The 22,005-nt window shown below is 41.6% G+C and overlaps 1 protein-coding gene across 2 annotated transcripts in view; it reads left to right on the top strand.

Moving 5' to 3' along the window:
* ssbp4 (single stranded DNA binding protein 4) overlaps positions 1 to 22,005 on the top strand; it is a 102,360-nt gene that overhangs the window by 67,906 nt on the left and 12,449 nt on the right. For both annotated transcript variants that reach the window (XM_034676485.1, XM_034676492.1), the window contains exons 5-6: positions 6,814 to 6,903; positions 20,570 to 20,653. In XM_034676485.1, the coding sequence (XP_034532376.1) occupies positions 6,814 to 6,903; positions 20,570 to 20,653 (174 nt within the window). The remainder of the gene's footprint in view (positions 1 to 6,813; positions 6,904 to 20,569; positions 20,654 to 22,005) is intronic.

Here is a 22,005-nt window from a genome sequence, read left to right as displayed (position 1 = left end):
AGTCTGTATGTTGAAAATAGAGCCTTTGCATGCAGAAGTTAGCTTAATTATAAGCCTAGCTTAGGACACAGACTGGAGATATTGGAAAATAGCTAGCTACCTTTTTTCAAAGGTAACAAAGTTGTCAACAGGAATGTATTATGTTGATAATTCTGAACTGTGGCTTTAAAGCTACTGTTAGTAGGAATGGTGTAAAAAACGTTATTTTTTTTCTACTGGGTTTGGAGAAAAGGTCATAATCCCATTGGTACTCATCTGTTAGTGAAGTAATTTGAGATTGTGGTGAATCCTCTGTGTTTTCCAATGCCTATGTATCAAGCAGCAATGTCATTGTTCCCCTTGTTCCCGTTATCATGGACCAATCAGAGCTACTCCCGAACCCTCTGTCCTGATTGGTCGAGTGGCAGCCCCTCTAAGTCGCCCTGATTAGCTGGGAAGCCACTACTTCCTCATAGAACGCGCACAAGGATCTTTTGTGGGCAGGGTTATGACAGCAGAGAGGGGAGGGGTAGTGTTGACATTCAAAATCCCTCTCAGAACTGACGATTATATCACGACTACCAACAGCAGCTTTAAATTGTACAATTACTTCAATATATTTTACATATTTTACATATTGACCAATATAATTGTTGCATGTTTGCTAGTTCACCTAAGAGGCGAAGTATTTTCTCTCAAAGCTAGCAGTTTCCCCCAGTTTTCATTTTCATTTTTTAATACTTGATTGGTATTTTTACATATTTATTTATGTTATTTTCCCCCTGTTTTTTCTTTATTATGCATAAAGCTAATCAGCTGTTTGCTATAGCCTCAGTTGCAATACAGACATCATAGTTGAATCAGCAGGCTACTTTTGTCGTAGATTTGGACTTTAAAAAAAAAACAAAAACAGAACGCCTAATTCAAACAGATAGCTCTCTGGTGTCCAAGGCATTCAGAGGGCCAAGCTTAGACTCTGCAAAGTGCCTTCAAATTCCTCGCAGAGACATTAAAAAGAGCATCAATGAGTTTGTCCCTTTCGCAGCATGAAGGAAAAAACTGTATGTTCTCCTTAAAAGTCATTAAACACTTTAGAATATAATTGAAATAGCAGCAGATCGGAGCCACACAACAGACCCTGGAAGAGAGAGGAACTGCACAGAGCTGCTTTTCTAGAAAACTGAACGTCTAATTGATCTTAAAGCTCTTTTACATTATTGAGGAGGAGGAGAGGGAAGTATGGATGGACAGAATTAAGACTAAAGAGGAGTTAACACTGCTCAGGTTTCTGCTTCACGTCTGTTTGTGTGCAGAGGGAGAGAGAGGTAGAGAGAGAGAGAGAGAGAGAGAGAGAGAGAGAGGGAGAGAGAGAGAGAGAGAGAGAGAGAGAGAGAGAGAGAGAGAGAGAGAGAGAGAGATAGTAGCAAACAGGGCAGCTATCAAAAGCCACCGACTGCTTTAAACTATCTCTGTTTCTTCTTCTCCTCTCTTTCTTTTCTCTCTTTTTCCCTTTTTTTTCTTATCTGTCTCTACCTCCTCCACCTCTCTCTCTCTCTCTCTCTCTCTCTCTCTCTCTCTCTCTCTCTCTCTCTCTCTCTCTCTCTCTCTCTCTCTCTCTCTCTCTCTCTGTCCTTGCTCTCTCCCTCTTTCTCTCTCCGTGCTCCCTGGCCATGCTGATGATTGACGGCCTGAGGGTTTTAATGGGCACTGGAGAGCAGGAGCTGAGGTCGGGGTTGTCATGGCAACTAGGAGAAGGGGCCTTTTGCTGCTGCTTCACCTGAGTACTGTGGAGCCTCGTTGGCTGGTTGAGGCAGGCAGCCACACACACATGCACACACAAACATACAAACACACACACACACACACACACACACACACACACACACACACACACACACACACACACACACACACATGCTGGCCACACATACTTGCATGCCAGCACCACTTCCATTCACTCTTCCTCCTCTCCTGCCATTCTTCCTGATACCTCTGGCCTCCTCTCTTCCTTTTCACATTTTCATTTCCATTCTCCTTTTTTCCCCTTCTTCTTCTCCCTCTGTTGATCTGCCAATAGATAATGCTCAAGCCACAGCTGGCACTGTGTGTGTGTATGTTTCTGTGTGTTGTTGGATGTGTTAAAAATAAATCATTTGGCCTAATTTTTTTATTTTTTGCCCTCCCATTGTTCAATAACAGCTCACTATCACACAGTTAACAGGGTTCAGTCAGGTCAAAGTCTCAGTAATTCCACTGTGTGTTTGTAAGAGATCCATCAGACACATTTCACATAGCTATATTCATTCTCTAATTGCAGCTGCAGAGCTGCAGAGGAAAACACACCTGAACCTGATGTTTGTAGTATTGTATTTACAGGAACCCCATAGGTAGAGCTGTGCGATATTGAAAAAGATGTTATCATGTTAAATGATTTCATATCAGTCGATATCGATAATTATCAGGATAAATATCGAATCATTATTTTATTTAAATTTAAAGTCAGATTTTTGGTCCTGAGTGAAAGTCGAAGACGGTTTATTAGCTTGTATATGAATTAGGTTTTCTGATAAACGTCTTGAATCCATCATTTTATATTATGCTTATTTCCATAATAAATGTATGAGTATAATTTTGAGTAGTGCACTCCACTGTAAGGTCACTGAAGGTTATGGGTAGAGTGATACTGTTGCCACAGTGCAGTGAACACATCATGGTTATTCAGTTGTACTACGGTTTTGAGTTTTCTTCAGCATCGCTCGTTTCAGCTGTGTTTACATTAAGCTCCAAGCCCCGCCCACCTCTCACCCTGCGACATGATTGGCTGTTCAATGCTTATTAGTGCCCCCTCCCTTTCCAGTGGTTGGGGGGTGTAATTAAAGGTTTATTTATATTGAATTTTTATCAAACATTTGTTATATTCATATTAAGAAAAATTATATCACGATAATTATTGTTATCTAACTATCACCCAGCCCTACCCATTGGCCAGGGATTGGCCTCATCCTGTATAAAAACAAAAATACTGGATTTGAAAATAAGTGCACTGAACTCAAAACAGGTAAGGAACAGGATAAGGGAGCAAAAATATTGACTCATAAACCTACTTTTTAGTGTCTTTAATGTGATCGGGATCGTGCATGTGTTTGTTTTCGTCTGCTGAGGTATCACACCTGTGACAAAGACCTACATAGGGAGTGACAATACAACAATATAAGACACTGGGGTTTTGCTGTTTCTCGTTGCATCCACAACAGAGCAACCGCAAAGCACCGACATAGTGTTGGCTTTCTTCTGTTGACACTTAATGTAACAGTACTGTCATACTGCAGTCCCAGTGTGTGATTTAACATTGATTCATGGCGTTGTGGGAGCAAAAGAGGCGCGACATGTAAACAAACATTGGGCCCATGGCAGTGTTCCGTCCTGCTGGCTCCACCGTTTACACATCCTCTTTTACACATTGGGATCCCGTAGCGACGCCATGACCAAAGCTCTGCTGTGACACAGCCTTTGTACATTTACACTCTACCCCACGACAATGTAATATTGTGGCCCAGTGTGTGATTTATCAAAGCTTTATGGCATTATGGAAGCAAAGAGGTGTCACATGTAAACAAACAATGCAATCTTTGCATACGTACACACTCAGACGAAGTCACACATACACACTCACTGTACTGCTCTGGTATTTACACATACACAGCCGCTGTCACTTCCTGGCTGCCAAAAGACTTCGCCCCACCATTTCGCCTCAGTGGGTTTTATGCTGAAGATAAGGTGTAACTTAGGGCTAAGAGTCCTGCCATGAGTCAGCAGTGTTAAAGAAGCTACAGATACTGTTTAGCCTTTGTTACTACCTCTGCTAGTGGCTTAATGGCAGCGCGACTTTGTCTCACCATTCCACCTGTGTGCCTTTTCTACAGAGCAGTAAAATAACAGTCAAGTACTGCAAATAGAGAGATGTGCTTTGAACCAGCTGAGTAAAAGGAGAGGGTGTCAAGAAAATCGCCATGGAAGATATTTACTCAGAAGAAAGGTTACCAGAATATAATTGTGAACATTTGTGTTTTTTTTTAAATAAATAGAACAGAAAAGTACAGATACACACACAACTTATGTTAGTGGTGTTATTGTCCTTCTATTTCAAACAATAAACTTTCAGACAACCCAAATCTAGTGATGACTTGTGTGTCAGACTCCCCAGTGCTGTTTCCAAACTGTGCAAATATTGTTAGTAACTTTTTACCGTCTGGTTAGTTGACTATATGCGTCTTTACTCTCTGGCTTGGTAAGAACTCTTGACTTCTTCTTGCATGTGTACTTTTGGGGCTGAAAGAAACATACAGTTCACTCACACGCACGCACCCATGCACGCGCGCACACACACACACACACACAGAGCTCAGAGCACTATAGCAGCATCTTTAGCAAACTGTTCTGAGAGATCCATCTGTCTCTTCTTCTCTCCTTGTCCATCGCTCTTGTACACCAACTCCCTTTCTCCAACTCTTTTCTCTCTCTCTTTCTCAATCTTTTGTCAACTCTCTTTCTTTTTTCTGTCTTTCTCTTTCTCTTTCTCTGTCTGTCTGTGTCTGACTCCTGTGGATGCGTCCATATCCACACTCTCTAAGTCTCTTAAGATTTGATCAGAGTCCCACAGATTCACACCCTGTTACCAGTGCAGTGTATGCCTCTGTGTGTGTATGTGCATGTGTGTGTCTGTGAGTTTGTGTGTACATGTCCTGCATCATGGCCTCGGGGCCTGTTAGTTAGTGTCTGGGCCGTGTGGGTCAGCCGACGGATGGAGGGATTGTTTGCTCTGGAAGTGAGTGAAGCTCTTGTTTCAATGGGGGAGGGGCCCAAGGAGAGCAGTGTGTGAGTGTGTGTGTGATTGTGTGTGTGTGTGTGTGTGTATGTGTGTGTGTGTGTGTGTGTGTGTGTGTGTGTGTGTGTGTGTGTGTGTGTGTGTGTGTGTGTGTGTTTTAGATTGTAGATTTTGTGGACAGTCTTCAACTGTCCAGTCGAAGATTTTTTTTGGTGAAATTAAAACTGCAGTATTCAACACTTTTAAAGCTTCTGAAATGACAGTTTGTTTGTCTGTTAAGTGAAAACAGTGCTGAACTGACCTGAATAGAATTATTTGGCACTACAGTTTGAAAGAAAAAGTCCACTGAGGTGACTTTTTGTTTGCACCTGGCGTCGCTCTGGCCATGTGTGAATGCTGAGTTCGGACAAAGCAGTTATAGCCGAACAGTGACTGTCTGCCTCACTGCCTCAGAAGAATACCAGAGAACAGAGCGCCACATCTACCAACTCACCATTGTTGAAAATCCTAATGATAGAGAGCAAAAACTGAAGGAAATATTGCACACACAAAAATCAGGGCCAGGGTTGCTTGTAGGAAAAATGCCTGCTTTTAAAATCTACAACTTCTCTCTATATTAACATGAAACAGGAAAGAAACTGTCTTCTGCGGCTCAAGGACCTTAAAGGTTTGACAGGATGAAATGTGTCAGTAGCATTTAGTCAAAAGATGCTAATTCGTGGCAACGGAAAATTTTCTTTCCTCTTAATTATGAATTAATCATGTGATTCATGATCTGAAGAAACATGAAGGTATAAGATGTTTGCCATATTTCAATCCGTAGGGGGGGAAACAGAGGTTTTGAAATTTAGGAATATCACAGTTCACTCAGAGGTTGTTCAGAGGACATATTTGTTTGATTCTTTCTACACTTTTTTGCTCCTGACTTCTTCTTGCTACATTTTCAATGTCTGCTAGCTCGAACACGACACGAGTTATTCAACTGTCTGCTTTTGTCAGACAGTGTGGCAGACTAACTTTGGTTTTGGTCTCTTGACCTCATGCCTTTATTCAGATAATCTGTATGGTGTAGGGATGCACTGGTGTATCGGTTAAACATCAGGATCAGCCAATTTCATCTCCTTTGACAGAAATCAGCACATCATCAAATGACGTGCCATGCACTGATGTCAGTCTGACTTTTATCTGTACCTATCTTTATCTTTATTGCATCAATTTAATTCTGGCAGACCTAACTGCTGATTCAGGGAAGAGGGTTTTTATTGGATTGAAGAAGTCACCTGTTGGACAAACTCTGATTTGTTTTCATGGTCAGTGTGAAAGTAACGTGTCAGCAGTGTGGGAGTATAACACCATCTCTGAAAAAGATCAGTGACATGCAGTTTGTAAGACATGTTCCGTTGATATTTCAAGAAGAGTGACTACAAACAGTAGTTTATATACATCAAATGTCATAGTTCATTTGAAAACAGAGATGAAGAATTACAAAGATATGGGTAAAAAATGGGTTTTGTAATCGGCTATCCGCTAAATGTTTATTTGAAACACTTGTATCAGCATCCTTGATTTTAACAATCGTTGCATCCCTGATACATGGGGTAACTTTTTCTATACCTCATCTTGATTAAAATGTGTCCAGATTTCTTTATAATAAGTCAAAGAGTGTGTTTAATTTAAGTGCTGTGGTGCACGTGTTGTAGCCTGGAACCAAGATTTATTCAGCCCACCTCAGCTCCACCTCTTTGCTTTTTCTACATTAGGAAAACTAGTTTTAGTTAGCATTACCAGTATGGTCACTGCCATCTTTGGGCTTCTTCCTGTTAAGAAACCAATGGGTGACATCATTGATACTACATCCATATTTTTACAGTTATACAAAGACTTAATGCACCACATGATCCTCTTGTTATCATTTTCAGCAAATGCAAATATTTGAACACCTCTCAGGTCCATTGTCCTCCACTGAACATCATGGTTAATGGGCTGTGTTCTCTCTTTGTGTTTTTCAGAGTGCGGCCGCTGCTCCCAGTCCAGTGATGGGCAACATGCCACCCAACGATGGCATGCCAGGAGGACCCATGCCCCCAGGCTTCTTTCAAGTAAGAAAAAAGAACTTTCTAGCTGACTTCATCCCCTCACCCACACCCCCGCCTTCACCCATCCCGCTACACCCGACAACTCCAGTGCCCCTCCCATAGCCATCTAGCCGTTAAGCCTATCCTTCTGTCTCCTCCTCCTTTTTTAGCCTCTTTAGCTGTCCTAATCCCTGGCCAGATGTGTTCCACTCCTCTGTCTCTCTGCCTCCGTCCCATATGTCCACACTCGAGCTGTTAACTCCTGGTGCTCTGTGTCACACTGCAGACCGTTTTCTGAAGAGTTTTCCTGATATGTTTCATCCGCCTTGAAATGTTGCCTTAGTGAGAAAAAGAAAGAGATTGTAGTTTCTTTTCTTATTGGTTGAGGAGAGGAGAGAAGAGGACAGGAGAGGAGAGGAGGCTATTTTCTCTGGTTTGTGTTGCTTCACTAATTCCTCCTGTCATCACTGTTCTCTGAAGGCTGTCTCGGAGGCTGACGAGGTCACACACTCTCCCTCTCTCCCTCTCTCCCTCTCTCTGTTTCCATCACTCTCTCCTTTCTCCCTCGTACACAAACATGCAAGCATGCAAGCCTAGTTTGACAGTTTGACACACATTAAACTAGTAACACTTTCAGATTTGAGGTTTTAAAATATCTGCACCTCCAGAGATATTCACAGGAGAGGCAGAGGTGAAAAGAGAAATAGAAATTGTATTCACTTAAAGCTGCTGAACTACTTTGAATACATCTAAAGATGTAGTGTGGAATATTACTTTTGGGACTATATTAAAGTGAGGAAAGGAGCTGAACATTAAACATCACCCAAAATATTAGATTGTGTCATCTAATGTAATTATCAGAGCCGTTTTGGTAGAACTAACATTTGAATGAATGTAAAGGGTTTATTCTGACTCTGCTTTTGGAGTGAGTGAACAAACTGATTTCTTACAAATGCAATGACCACATTTTTAACAAGTTGCACCCAAATTTGTCCTTAAGCAAAACTCTACCCCTGAATTTATAGTCAAACATCTCAGGAGAAAAAAGAAAGAAAACAAGTTTGCTCTGCAGTAAATTTGAAGCCTCTACCAACTGCCAGTTAGCTTGATGGGGAAACCACTAACCTTGATTTGTCCAATGATAACACAAACCCAACAGTTGTTTTTCTCACACTTTCCTGTCCTTAAGCTGAGCTAAGATTGTATGCTGTTTAAGGAATATATTAACCATACAGAAAGACAGTGGTGTCATCTAACTAATTAATGCAAGTAGGGTAGTTAATATTCAGAAGTGTCCAAAAGTGGAGCAATATACTTTTACTTTAAGTTTGATATCCAAAGTAAAGTAAATAATCACAGCTCTTGCAAGGACACTTTCGTTTGAGAAACATTTGTATTAAATTTGACCTCCTGTAGTTGTATTGAATTTGACTTCCTGTAGAAAAGTTGGTACATCTAATCTTTTGACTGGTTTCTGCTTGAGCATGTAGAGGTTGGTTTTAAGACCGGCTTTCAAATGATACATTTTTAATCTCTTAAATACTTGAATAATTTCAATAGTTAAATGTGATTAATTGCACTTCTAATCACTTGTTCAAAATGTCCTTATTTTGCATGTTGAATCAGTCCACATTAAAACTGTAAGGCAATTCTACCAAGTGTCTTGATTTGGGAATGCAATGAATGCAAAGAAATATACTTAATGGTCTTGGCTTTTAGATTTAATATTCCAATAAATGATGCACTGCTACACCAGTTTGTTCTGAATTCATGACTGAGGGGTCGGGGACAGCTTCAAAGAGTTTTTTTCTGTGACTTACAGTGTTTCTTTTTAAGTCAGCTGCCAATGATTAACAAGCGATACTTCTTCATTTTATTTCATCCAAAGGTCTGTGGTGATTCTCACACTCCAAAATAGTGCTCGGCTAGCTTTTATGCTGCGGTTGCCGCTGACATCATTCTGATTAGCTGCACCTGTATGCTTATCTTGTAGGTGGTAGCTTTAAACTTTGAGTACTTGATATTATAACCCTGTTTGATACAAAGTGAATTTTCCTTTAAGTGAAATACCATTCAAAAGCACAGTGGTGTCTTCATTTTTCATCACAGTGGCAACAGGAAGCAGGAACACACTGCAGTGGCTTAACTACGGTGTGCTGAAAGGGACAAAATGCACACGATTTTCAAAAAGGCATTAATTTCTGACCTTTACCCCAATGCAATTCACTCATTAACACTTACAGTTCTAGTTTTTAAAGGTTATCTCATCCTACTTCCCTCCTACTGTCAAGCATATCAGTCATTGAGAAACTTTGACCTGGAAAATTATGCACCAGACGTAGCCAATGGACGGCTGTGTCTGGTGTTTACAGTTAATCACTTAATTTATCCTGCAGCAACTTTTTTCTATGTTGTTGTTTTTTTTACATTAATTTTGGGGGCTTCTATCAATAATTTGATAGGACAGCAGGACAGAAACAGGAAAAGGGGGGAGAGTTGGGGGGTGAATTGCACCAAATCATGTCGAAACTCTGGAATTGTTCGTTCAACCATTGCAACGAGGACTACAGCTGCTGTACACGGTGACCCTGCCTTACCAACAAGACTAAACCAGATCCTACAACAGTTTTAAACATTAAAAATAATGATGAAGAAGCAATCAGTCTTATCTCTGGTAGTCTTGTTTGCTTTGGTACTTCACATAGAGGCATCAACTCTAATTTTAGGTTGTTTCATAACGAGTAAACAGCTTTAAATTGTGCTTAATAACTCTTAACAACTAAGTCTTTTTGTTATTTTGCTTATATGATATGTATTAGTTAGTTGAGATTGAGGAATGTACAGTTTTACACATTGCTCTACATTAAATGAATAATTGATCATGTTTAAATTTTTTAACAGAACAACGCTTAGTATGTGTAAATACATACAGAGAAGAACTGTAAAGCACCTTGCCTGCATTGTCTGGTACAGGTTGATTGGCAGCATGTCGTGTGCTGCATAGCCTGCTTGTTGTGTGTGTGTGTGTGTGTGTGTGTGTGTGTGTGTGTGTGTGTGTGTGTGTGTGTGTGTGTGTGTGTGTGTGTGTGTGTGTGTGTGTGTGTGTGTGTGTGTGTGTGTGTGTGTGTGTGCAGCAGTCGTGGGGAATGTTAATGATGTATGAGCAGTGAGCAGGCCAGGGAGAAAGCTATCTGATGGTGTTGCATGAGTGACATTGCTTTCCATAAATAGACCCAGTGCAGCAGACTGACAGACACACACAGACAGGACAGACGGACATACAGACAGGATGGGCAGAGAGGAGAGCAGTATTAACTCACTTTGCTCTCTATGCTTAGCTCAGCTAATCTGAGCAGCAAGGCAGGCAAAGGAAGGGAAAACAAAGAAATAAAAGTGTGAATGGAAAGGCTGCGTAACACAAAATACTCTGCACACCTTTTCCAAACGGAACATCTCATTCTCCTAAATCAAGCAGACAGTGTTGCCAGAACAGCAGCATATGTAAATGTGTGTTCAATGGACATTTTTCAACTTCAGCCAGCTCTAAAACCACACACACAGCAAATGTACCTGTGCTGTCCGGTGAACTGATGGTTGCAGTCGGTGCTGAAAGAGAAGGATGCTGGCTTTTCTGCAGTTCATTTAATCATTCAGGTGAAGAGGAGTCTACTCCCCCTCCCGTATATTGTTAAGGTTTTACTCATACCTTGAATTTTTTTAATTTGTAGTGCCTGAATGCAGCAGATTCAAAACTCAGACCTGTTTTTCATGTGTGTGATCTTGAATTGTGAATGATTCTATCAACTGTAAGGAAATTTTCTCTTAGCTTTAGTCATTTCCCATCTCAACTCTGGGTCGGCCTCCTCTCACCGCCTTCCCCTTCTCCTCTCTCCTTCACACGCCCGGCATCCTTCTCCGTGACATTTCCTCACTCTCTCCATTTCCCTTGTCTTTGAAACTATTATTTTCTCGCTCTCACATACTCTGCCTCAGTGACACATGCTTACTCACCGACTCGGTTGTGTGTGTGTGTGAACTAGTCTTGTGTGTTTTATGTGTGCGTGTGTTGCTGAGTTTTTTCCCCAGTTGCACTTGCGGGGTAATTAACATAGGTGACCCCAACACTGTTATTGGCTACAGTCCTAGGAGAGAGGAATGAGGGGGCAAAGGAGGGACAGTAGAGGAAAATGGAGGTGGAGGGAAGATGAGGAGGAGGAGGGTGTCTGCTGCCATGCTCCCCTGATCAGTAGCTGCAGGTCGAGTCGGACATTGGAGAGAAGAAAGAGGAAGAACGCTCAAAGAGGAGAAGATAGCATTTGTGTTAGTGTGAGGATCTCTGTACATTCGGTGTATGTATAATCCTCCACTCCTCTCAGCTAAAGTCCATTGCTGCTGCATCATGGCCCTCTGGGGAGGACAAGCAAAGGGGGAAATGAGGAGGGGAGGAGAAAGAGGGAGGAGCCGCTGGGAGGAGAGTTAATGACAAGGAGATGGAGGAAAAGAAAGCAGCGGCGATTACAGGAGAGGAGAGGAAACTGAGACATCAGGATAGTCTTCAAAACACGTTTCTTGTTCCTCGGCCACAAAATGTCAGTAGACAGGTGATTGCTTTACTAATATAGAGGGAAATTAAATGTTTCTGAAATATTTTAGGATTTACTGTTTGTATTTTAATAATTAATATTGGAAAAAGGAGACAGAATCTAGAAGAAACTGGCATGAGTAGGAGTTTTAGGCTTTTATCCAGAGAAAAGCAAATTAGATCAAATCTGCTCTTTAGAGATTTTTATGCTCCATCTGTCAAATAATCCCTCTTTGTTGACCTTATTCTCTGATCTACATGCGCTACGTCAGGTACGTGAAAAACCCAGTGCACTGCATTAATTCTGTAAACTAGTTAGGGTTAAGCAGTCCATTTTTTTCCCAAACTGGAAAGGCCTTTCTTGCCAAAGTAAAGATCCAAAGTCAAGGGCAGCATGTTTTACCACAGGTAATTGCAGCTCTTGAGGGACAACAGCTAAAATAAAAAAGCACACAAAGTGGATTAGGTTTGATTACACATTTAAAAACAAGCAACCCAGGTATCAAAGACAAATTTAAGAAGTGCTTCAAAGCTGACACATTGCAGGCACAAGTGGAATCAGGGAGACATCTGCTCACAGTGATTTATTTATCAAAGGTAGGAATGATCTCAAGCTGTGTTTTGGTCAGTCGTTTAACAGAGACACAGGTACATAAGATGCAGGGCTGCAACTCACGGCTATTTTGATCGTCTACAAGTCATTGATTATAGAAACGATGAATCAACCAATCAGATAATGAATTGAACAATTTCTTTAATGGTTCTCAGTTAGCTGTCAGCTTTGAAATGTAACTCTTTTAACTCAAAACATAACATTTAACATCTTAATTCAACCCATACTTTCTCTTGGTTCTAACATAATAACTAGTGTTGATGTAAGACCTGGCTCTAACTTTAAGTTGAATGTCAGAGTTGGTGTTCAAAAGTCAGTCATCTCATGCGCTTCCTTTCTGAATGCTCTCGCATAACTGACGTGCCACCGTGATAAGCCAGGTCCACTTTACAAATCTTGCTGTCAATCCTTTTCCTTGCAAGGTTTAAGGATGTGATGGTGTTGCATCAGCCGCAACCACTTTGCTATGTTTTGTTTACTTGTCACTTCCAAGTTGCTGTTTTGCATGTATGACTCTCAGCAGAGATAGTAAGAATGTCTGAAGATGTCTCACTCTGCAGTTGATCAACTCTGGGAAACAATGTTATGCACTGAAAACATGCACAGTGACATAACCAACTAAGTGTCACCGATTGAATTTGTCTGCAACTTATTTTTTAATTACTTTTGTCCGCAACATTGACTAATCGTTGCACCCCCACAAGTAAATAACATAGCTTTAAAATGTGATTGTAGAAGTTCAAAGGTCAAATCTGATTGTTTGTTCTGCGTTGTTCTTGTAGTGTAAGAAGTAGACTGAATAGGAGATTAAGGGACAGAAAACTTGTTACGAAGTGTGTTTCTTTAACAGAAAACAGCTCACGTTTTCCGAACTGTGCGTTTACAACAAAGAGTCTGACTTTTATGAGCAGTTGACAAAAGACGCCAAAAGAGAGTATAGAAGAATCTTTGTTAGACATTTAAATCTCCTTCCTTTAAACCAAATCTGAAGTACAACTATGAATACAAATCCTGGAAAAGACAGATGACAGTGTGCAGGTAAAACTTTTAACTTCTGCCTGAAATGAACTCATTGAGGAGACAAACTGTCTTTTGACTGTTATCGCCTCAGCTTATCCTTGAGAGGACAGCATCAAAAATGATACCGAGCACTTCTTGTATGATAGACACTCAGAAACAACAGGCATTCCTCTATATTATCTTAGCCCATTGTCTGTCTGAAGCTACTGTAAGACTTACTATAAACAGGTGAAGTGACTGCAGTTTAACACTTATTTCCATGCAGCCTTTGTCTCCTCCTTTACATCCTTCATCTCTTCCTGCAACACCTTTCCCTGATATGGTATCTGTTTAAAGACAGATGTAAGAACTGCTTTTAAACACACACAAACACACTATCATATCCCCAGTGTGTGCTGGTGAAACTTCAGCTGTGAGCTCTGAATGTTCCCCTCAGCTAAGGCTGGGATCACAGGTATATATAAATCATTTGGTGGCATCGTAACATGTTTAAACGGCTGTCAGCGTTTCCCGGCCGTCCTCTGGGGAAAAAACACCCCTGATAGCGTGTTCTGTTCATCTTTGAGCTGACGTGTTTCCATGCTATAGACCATGAGCTAGCAGGAGACCCACTGCTGCCACCGCCGCTCTCTCAGGAATGTTAGCAAGGAATGACAATGAGTGTGTGTGCGCGCGTTTGTGTGTGTGTTCGTGTGTGTGCGGTGCTGTTCCTCCTGGCTTTGTTTGTTGTGTTCACTGATGCAGGCTGCTTTGTGTTCTCGCTCTCTGTTTGTGTGTGTGTGTATGTGTGTGTGTGTGGAGAAGTTTGACGGTAGTTACACACTGCCCTCTAGTGTTGGCAGCTGTAAAAAAAAAAAAAGAAAACTCTTCCATCCCCTCTTCTGCTTCCCTCTCTCTCTTCTTGTGTTAGTGGTCCATGAGGGGCAGTGGTGTGGGTCTTCCTTAAGCTGAAATGAGTGTTGTGTTGTGTGTGTTGTGTGTGTTGTGTGTGTGTGTGTGTGTGTGTGTGTGTGTGTGTGTGTGTGTGTGTGTGTGTGTGTGTGTTGGGGGTGGAGGGGTGTTGATAGGCTTGTGGTACTGTGCCAAGCTGTTATCTCCTTAGCCGGGTAGAAAATGATTTTATTAATTGCTTCATTTAACGCTCCCTGTGCCCCCTCCCCCCTCCTCCTTCCTTCCCCCCTCTCCTGCACGTATACACAAACATCTCCATGCAAACATACTCGTTCCCACACACTCCCACCAAGCTACTTTTCAGACTCACCCTGTGCACACCTCTGTGACAGTCGAAATGTTCTCTCTAGCTCTCTCCGCCTCGCTCTGCAGGGACCTGCCGAGCGAACAGTGCGGCCATAAAGGCCATATGCTGGCCCATTCAGATGTAATAGCAGGAAGGCCCAGGGAGGCCCAGCCAGAGGAGCAATGCTCCATTATGGCACATTATAGAGAGAAACAAGAGAGTGAGTGTGTGTGTGTGTAGTGAAAATGTGTATTTTCTTCATTGCAGGGACAAAATGTGTTCACATAACTGAATCCAAAGGGATATAACTCACATTTAGAGACAAAACAGCGCCCCACAAGATAAAGTGTTACATTTTAGACTCAATTTTTGGTTTCATTAAGGTTTCGGTTAAATGAAAGCTTTACAAAACGACTGTAAGTCTACACTATCTCCGCTTAACTAACCAAAACTGTGCAGACCGTGTGTGTTTGTGTTGGGAGGAGAAGAAGTCTACTGCAGCTGGATCTGTGCAGCTAACCCTGCAGGGGTGTCTTGTTAGACACACACACACACACACACACATGCATGCACACACTCAGACTGGCACGTCAACAACAATAACCTCTGAGGTCAGACAGAGCTAGCGCAGCATTAGCCCCAGCGTGAACCTGCTGAGAGACAGAGCGAGCCAGTACAGCTGGTGTTAACCAACCAAAACACACACACACACACACACACACACACACACACACACACACACACACACACACACATACACACACACACACACGCACGCGTATACACAGAGGCAGAGCAACCACAGTGGCACAGTTACATTCGTCATAACTGTGCCAACTTATCCAGACAGTGCTGTGTTTTTAACTGAATAAACATTTTCAGGTTGTTGATAAGACTATAGAGCGGCTGCTTGATTTGTTGCTGGTTAATAAGAGGCTGTATTGAAGACATCATTGCTTCTTACATGTGCTGGTCTTTGGACAATGCGATGAATAGAATCAATGCAACAGCAGCGTAAACTGACATCTCTCTATAGGATAGGAAGCACCTGTAATGAGAGCCCTACTGCTACAGAGCTACTCCTTAAGAAAGAGTGTGGGCATGAATAATTTTTTCGGCTTATAAGTGCTTTCAGTATTGTTAACACAAACATGTACCACCTCATCTCTCCCACCAAAATCTTCGCTCTACTACGGACTATCTGGCAGCGCAGCGTTTCTCTGTCTGTCTCTGTGTCTGCGCGATCACATGTGTTTCAAGCTGTCAGTCAGTCATGTTTATTTTCCCACCATGGAAGCAGCCACAGGGTCCTGCAGCTCAGCTCTGTCGGCACTCCACTGTCCCAGCGATGCCAGCAGAGCACTCTCACAGGGAGGGCGACGCAGTGGGCAGTGTGGGAAAACAAGGGAGAGGTGGGGGGAGGTGGGGAGAGCGGTAGAGGGAGGATTTGTGCGAGGGACAAGCAGGTATCTGTGCTACCTCTGAAAAATGATGCATACAGGTGAAGAGATGCACATGTAAGCTATCATTGATAAACTGGTCATGGGACTAAATGAGGGATTTGAAAATGTGCAACTATGGTATCCTTCTACTGTGATCGACAGTGATGTACACCGACTTAACATTTATTGTGGACACGTCATAGTTTGCATCAGTTTTTAAAACAGACTGTTGTTTGATGAAGTAAAAAAAGTACTCTCAGTAAAGATATGAGGAACCAATATAAATCCGAATGCTAACAGAAACCAATTCTGTAGAAGGTTTAGTATTAGCTACAGAGACAGAGAGACACACAATTGGAAATGGGTACACACCAAGTGCCAACCTCTGGCAGCAGAATTGAAGCCAATGTGGAAGTGTTAAAAACTGCAGTTTCTCGAGTGTCCACATGAGGCTGGCTCCAGAAGTACCGGAAACCACATACACACCAATTCAAAAAAGCTGATCTTTACAGCATTTTCGAAGATATTAAGATTACAAGTTTTCCATTATGAGAGGCACAGGTGACTTGATTGACAGGTGGGAACACTGTAGCTATTGGCTTGGAGGCTCAAAGCCAGCCTCTTTACCTCACACTAGCTCAACAGCAGCTAGGTTGACTTCAGCATTTCCAATATTGCTTCTGTCGACAATTGTCTTCAAAACAGCGCTTCAGAAACAGATGGGCGATGTCACAGATACAATGTCTATTGTTTATACAGTCTATGGTCCACACGCAGTAAGAGATGATTCAAATCTGTGAGAAGAAAAAAAAACAGGATACAATTTTTTAACAGCAGAGAGCTCTTTCTGGCTTTAGCTTCTCTTGTTTGATGCAAATAGCAACCCCGGTCTCAAAATATGAAGCCCATGCAGAAGTGTTATAAACTTCAGTTCATCAAGAATCCGCTTGAGGCTGGCTGCAGAAACGTCGGAAACCACATAGACACCAATTCAAAAAAGACAATCTTTGCAGCATTAATAAACATGTTTACAGCCTGGTTCAAAAAACGGCTTGGCTCTACGTAGCTAATTTCTGTATCAGCACACACTGTACAGTTGGTGAATCTTTTTCTAACGTGACGGTTCAGAAGATATTAAGATTACAAGTTTTTACCGAAATAAGGACATGACTGACTTGACCCCCAGACGGGAACACACAGCTGTTGGCTAGGAGGTTCAAACTCCGCCTCTTTACATCACACTATGGCTGTTTCCAAAAACAGCCTGCTACATACTACTTACTAATGTAGTAGGCAGTAGGTATTGCCTACTACATGCTGCTTTTGAATTTAGTCTGTAGTAAGACTGTTCTGTTCAATCTGTGTTGCAGTATGCTGGGCCAGACGTCACTGGATTTCTGGTTTTGGAAAGCGGAAGTAAACAATGGCGAAGCCGATAGCGAAACTGCTTCTTTAGCATCCATTTATGATTTAAAAAGTTAGGAAGAGGTTTATATGTAATTTGATAACTTCCACAGCGCCCAAAAACGGATTTCCTCCCATCAAGAAAGAAGGAAAAAGAAAAAGCGGAACGAGCGCTGTGCATTGTGGGAAACAGTACGCAAGGCAGACTGGTCAGATGCATACTGTGAAATTTTCCTGAATCAGTAGACATCCGGGGAGTTTTGGCATACTGCAGATTTTGCTCTTGTTCACATACTACTTACTACATACTGAATTCTGGCCAAATGAGTACAAACTGCTAGTATAGTAGGCGGTTTTGGAAACAGCCCATGCCTGGTTGATTTCCGCATTTCCAATATGGCTGCCGCCGTTGATTGGCTTCTCCATTATTTATACAGTCTATGGTTTGATGTCATTCCTTCTCTTTCCTCTGTAGCTTAATAGAGACGACAGTGATGGAAGTAGCTGGTGAAGAGTTTGCAATTAAGAATGCACTGCCAGTGTTTCCCAAACATACGACACCTGGCGGCTCGTAACAATATATTTTCTGAACATTTTTGCATTTTCCTTTCTATGAGATTAATCTTTCTCTCTGCTCCTCGTCTAACTGTGCACATCATTATTTTCAGACTTTCAAGACCAGCCTGAGGCAGATACTAATTGTTTGCCACAATGTTTACTCATTTAGAATGCCAGCAGCATTAATATTTTTGCCACAGTGTCAAAAGGCAGAGGTGGAATTTGCTAGACTCCTTTTCGCAGGTTAATTTGACATGACTCCTGTGATCAGGCTGCCGCTGGTGTTGCTATTGTTGTTGAGAATTAATCACTGTTGTTATGCAGTTTTGACCAATCAGAATTGAAGTGTTTAACACAGCCTGGTAATTAGGATGAAAGCCAGGTAATAAGTTCACTCAATTTATTTGTTTTTATTTCTTTATTTATCCGTGCACATATCAGAGGTCAGAGCTAAAATTAAACAAGAAGTAATCACCTCTAGCCTTACCTTTGTGTGTTTGCACTGAACAGTGAGTGCTAATATTTATGTACAGAGCATGTCTGTGAGTGTGTGTGTATGTGTGTGCGTGTGTGTGTGTTTAAGATTATATTTCATGTGGGTAATCCCCTAATCCTTTAGCTTTTCACTGTGATGTCAGACACACACCTGTTGAAGTAGCAGCATACTTCAATACGACACACAGACTTTACATGCACAAACACATTTAAGCCAGCACACACTCCACACCTGAGAGAAGAAGATCCAGCTTTCACCTGTGAAAAAGAGGGAGACTCCATATTCACACTCATTGTTGCTGCGTTGCATAGCACAAAAACACACAGAAACACTCACACATACACACACACCTGTAATGTTACCTGATAGCAGGGAGCTTGACGGAGGCTCTGGCAGCCCAGTAGATAAGCCCGGTCTGGCAGTGGGTGGTCCTCTCTCTCTCCGTATTGATGTTCAGGTAGTAAGAGTACTCTGCTGGAGCAGCAGCTGCTGGAGTCAGATGAGGTGACGGCAGAAAAGACAAAGAGGTCAAAGTTCACGCAGTCTTCTGATTCTTTATTCACTTTAATGTGCTTAACGCAGTCTGAGAGATTAACTTCAGAGCAGGATCATTCACTCTTAAAGTGGAGCTGCAGCTGACATACTACTGGCTAAGGCTTCGTTTCAGACTGAATGATTTCACTGCTTTCAAACATTTTTCTGTATTTTGCTGCAATGATGTTTGATTGGGTTCAAATACTTGGCAGTCTCATGTAGAGCGAAAGAACCAAGATAAAGCTTGCTTTGGCCATGACTGTAGACCACAGAGCAGCACTGCTGTCAAACTGAATTTGGAGGTCTAACGGTAAAATTGTGGTAAAGCAGTCAATTTAGAGTCTAGACATTTTGAATTGATCTGACCTCATCCTGGCAATTAGCAAATCTTTTGTGTGAAATTCAATGTGACCCTCTGCAAATATAAATGTCAAATCTTGCTACATAGCTTTCTTTTTGATGTAACTGACTGGATGTGATAGTTCCACTGTAGTGTTTTCAATAAGACATGTAATTATATGATGAGTGTAATGGCAAGTAAACCTGCACTTAGCTTATCCTGCCAGCTAGAGGAAAGAAACAAAACTCTTGGATTGTGAGTTGTTCGATTAGCTTAGTTGGTAGACCAGGCGCTCCATGCTTGTTGCAATGGTCATAGGATCAATTCCCGGCCCCCGCAGGATTTGGTGCATGTCATCCCCTACTCTCTCCCCACATCATCCTCATCATCATTTTATATTACCAGAAGACATCCTCTCTTTGGAGTTGGTTTTGTAGTAGAGCTGTCAGTGTTAACTTGTTGATCACAATGCAAATATGGTCCAAAGTTAACATGTTAGTTTTTTTGTGTGGTTTTTTTGTTGTGTGCTATTTTGTCTCTTTTGGCGCACCGTGGTTAAGCCGCCGCAGTGTCTGCCTGCTTCCTGATGCTGCAGTGATGGATTAAAACAACAGTAATACACTATTATGGCAGATTTTGCTTCAACAAAAAACTCCTGAATGGCTCAGCAATATTCACTTTGTGCCAAACAGAATCAAATTATCACCGCAGAACTTTGAGTTTAAGCTACGAATTAAGCATACAAATGCTTTTCTATTCGCCCTAAAAACGGTTTTTTTTTGGTTTGTTTTTTTTCCTTTCTCTAATTTTTTTTTTGTGTAAGGTAGTCTATACCTGATAACTTTATTTGATTATTGCTTTCAAACACTGCCTTTTCTTTTCTTTCATGTTCTGTTTAATATCGAGCACTTTTATATCTTTGCACGGTTGCATATAAAATATAAAAATATTATTAAAAAAACAAAAAAAACAAGGAAATGTGTTATATATAAACTTGACCTAACTAACAAAAAAATAATATAAATAAATAAAAAACTGGTCACAGAGAATCTGTTTTAAGAAGTAGATGTAGAAGCTGCTTCTGAATCACACAAATAAGTATTTCCTGGGCAACAGGAAATAGAAATCCCATAACTTGCATTTTATTTGAAGATCGATATCGTTGATTTTAAGAATATAAAACTTTATGATACTTTATTTTATGATACGTATTGACATGTTAAAATGAAAAGAGACAAAGTGACAACTGTTGTTGTTGTAAATATGTTGTGAACCAAGCATTTAAATGTGAGATATCCCCTTTACGTGAAACACCACAGAACGACTTGAGAAAAGGGGACTAATGTGCTAAATAATGTATGCTGATGCTGAACATATTAATCTTCCCAAGCAGGTTTGAATAACACTAAATACATTTTCTGAGCACATAATTGATATCTTTTTTTTTTTTACTTTCTCCACCAGGGTCCTCCAGGATCTCAGCCTTCCCCTCACACGCAGCCTCCCCCACACAACCCCAACAACCCCATGATGGGGCCCCACGGACAGGTAAGACGCAAGCATTTTCACTCTTTCCTCATCTGCTGTGTTTTTGTCCCTTATCCAAGTCCACTCTCTCGCTCGCTCGCTCACTCACTCACTCAGTCACACCACAACAGCACACACAGCGCACAGGTCTCTTGTTGTGCTAACAGGCAGGACAGGCAGCATCCATGATGGTTGGCTGGATGAATAATTTAGCTGTGTTGGCCCAGCTGTAAGGAGCCGAGGTGCATCTGGAGGGCCTCCTCTCTCCCTCAGCCCTGCACTCACCATCCCATAGTCCATCAATAGGGCATTAATATTGCAGCACAGCCTGACATGGTGCGGCTCTTCGTGCACAAACCCACCACAACATGGTCAGAAGAGGAGAGTGGAGGAGGACGAGGTAGATAGGAAACAGGGGAAGAGAGTAAAAAAGGAAACAGTAGTAAGTCATTCCTTTCCTTAAGGCATGACTGGGATTATATAACTCGTCTTCCAGTAGCCCCCAACGCACACACACACACTCACACACACACACACACACACACACACACACACACACACACACACACACACACACACACACACACACACACACACACACACACTCACACACACACACACACACACATGCATAATTACCACTGTAATCCAGTCTCCTGTTGTACTTGTGCTGTCTGCTCTTATCTCTGTGTGAAGTTGATGATATGAGCATCATTCTGCTGTTCATGCTCTGTGACCAACACACAACTCTTACACAATCAGTATTCAGATCAGCGTGTTTCCCCCGACGCTAAAATAGTAGAAATGAGTTCGGAATCAATTATCATCAAATGACACTGAAACATGGTTCACTGGATGTGTGTGTTAGTAACTGCAGCAGCGTAATATCATAAGTAATTCTGAAAACCATGTGTCTGTGGGGCTTTACATTATTCACTAGTTGTGCACTAGCTCTGGATGTGTGTCTCAGTTTTTACTCATGCTCTGCTGAAACATCTGTGTGAATGGTGCCTACGTTTTCGGTTATAAAGCTCGCTAGTATTGAGGCTGTGTTTTTTCACACTGTGCCTGGTTGTAGAGACACATTAAGAAAATGATCAGCACGTGCTCAGCTGCACAAAACAAGCACACATTCAAATGAAAAAACAGTCCTTCACCTTTTTCATCCTCCCCTCCTTCTTTGTCATATTTATGTTCTTCTCTTCTCCACCTTCTTCCTATCTAGCATGTTTCTCTTTTTCCCTTATCTGTTCACCCATACCTTTATCCTAATGGATTGAATCACCTGAGGTCTTACTTTCCAAAACTTGCTGTTAGACCCCTCCTTTTCAGTAAAAGTAACAAAACTGCCACAGTGCATTGTTCTTCAACAC

The sequence above is a fragment of the Notolabrus celidotus genome, chromosome 2 (assembly GCF_009762535.1).
Source record: "Notolabrus celidotus isolate fNotCel1 chromosome 2, fNotCel1.pri, whole genome shotgun sequence".
NCBI lineage: Eukaryota > Metazoa > Chordata > Actinopteri > Labriformes > Labridae > Notolabrus > Notolabrus celidotus.
This window is presented reverse-complemented; position numbering and strand designations above follow the sequence as displayed.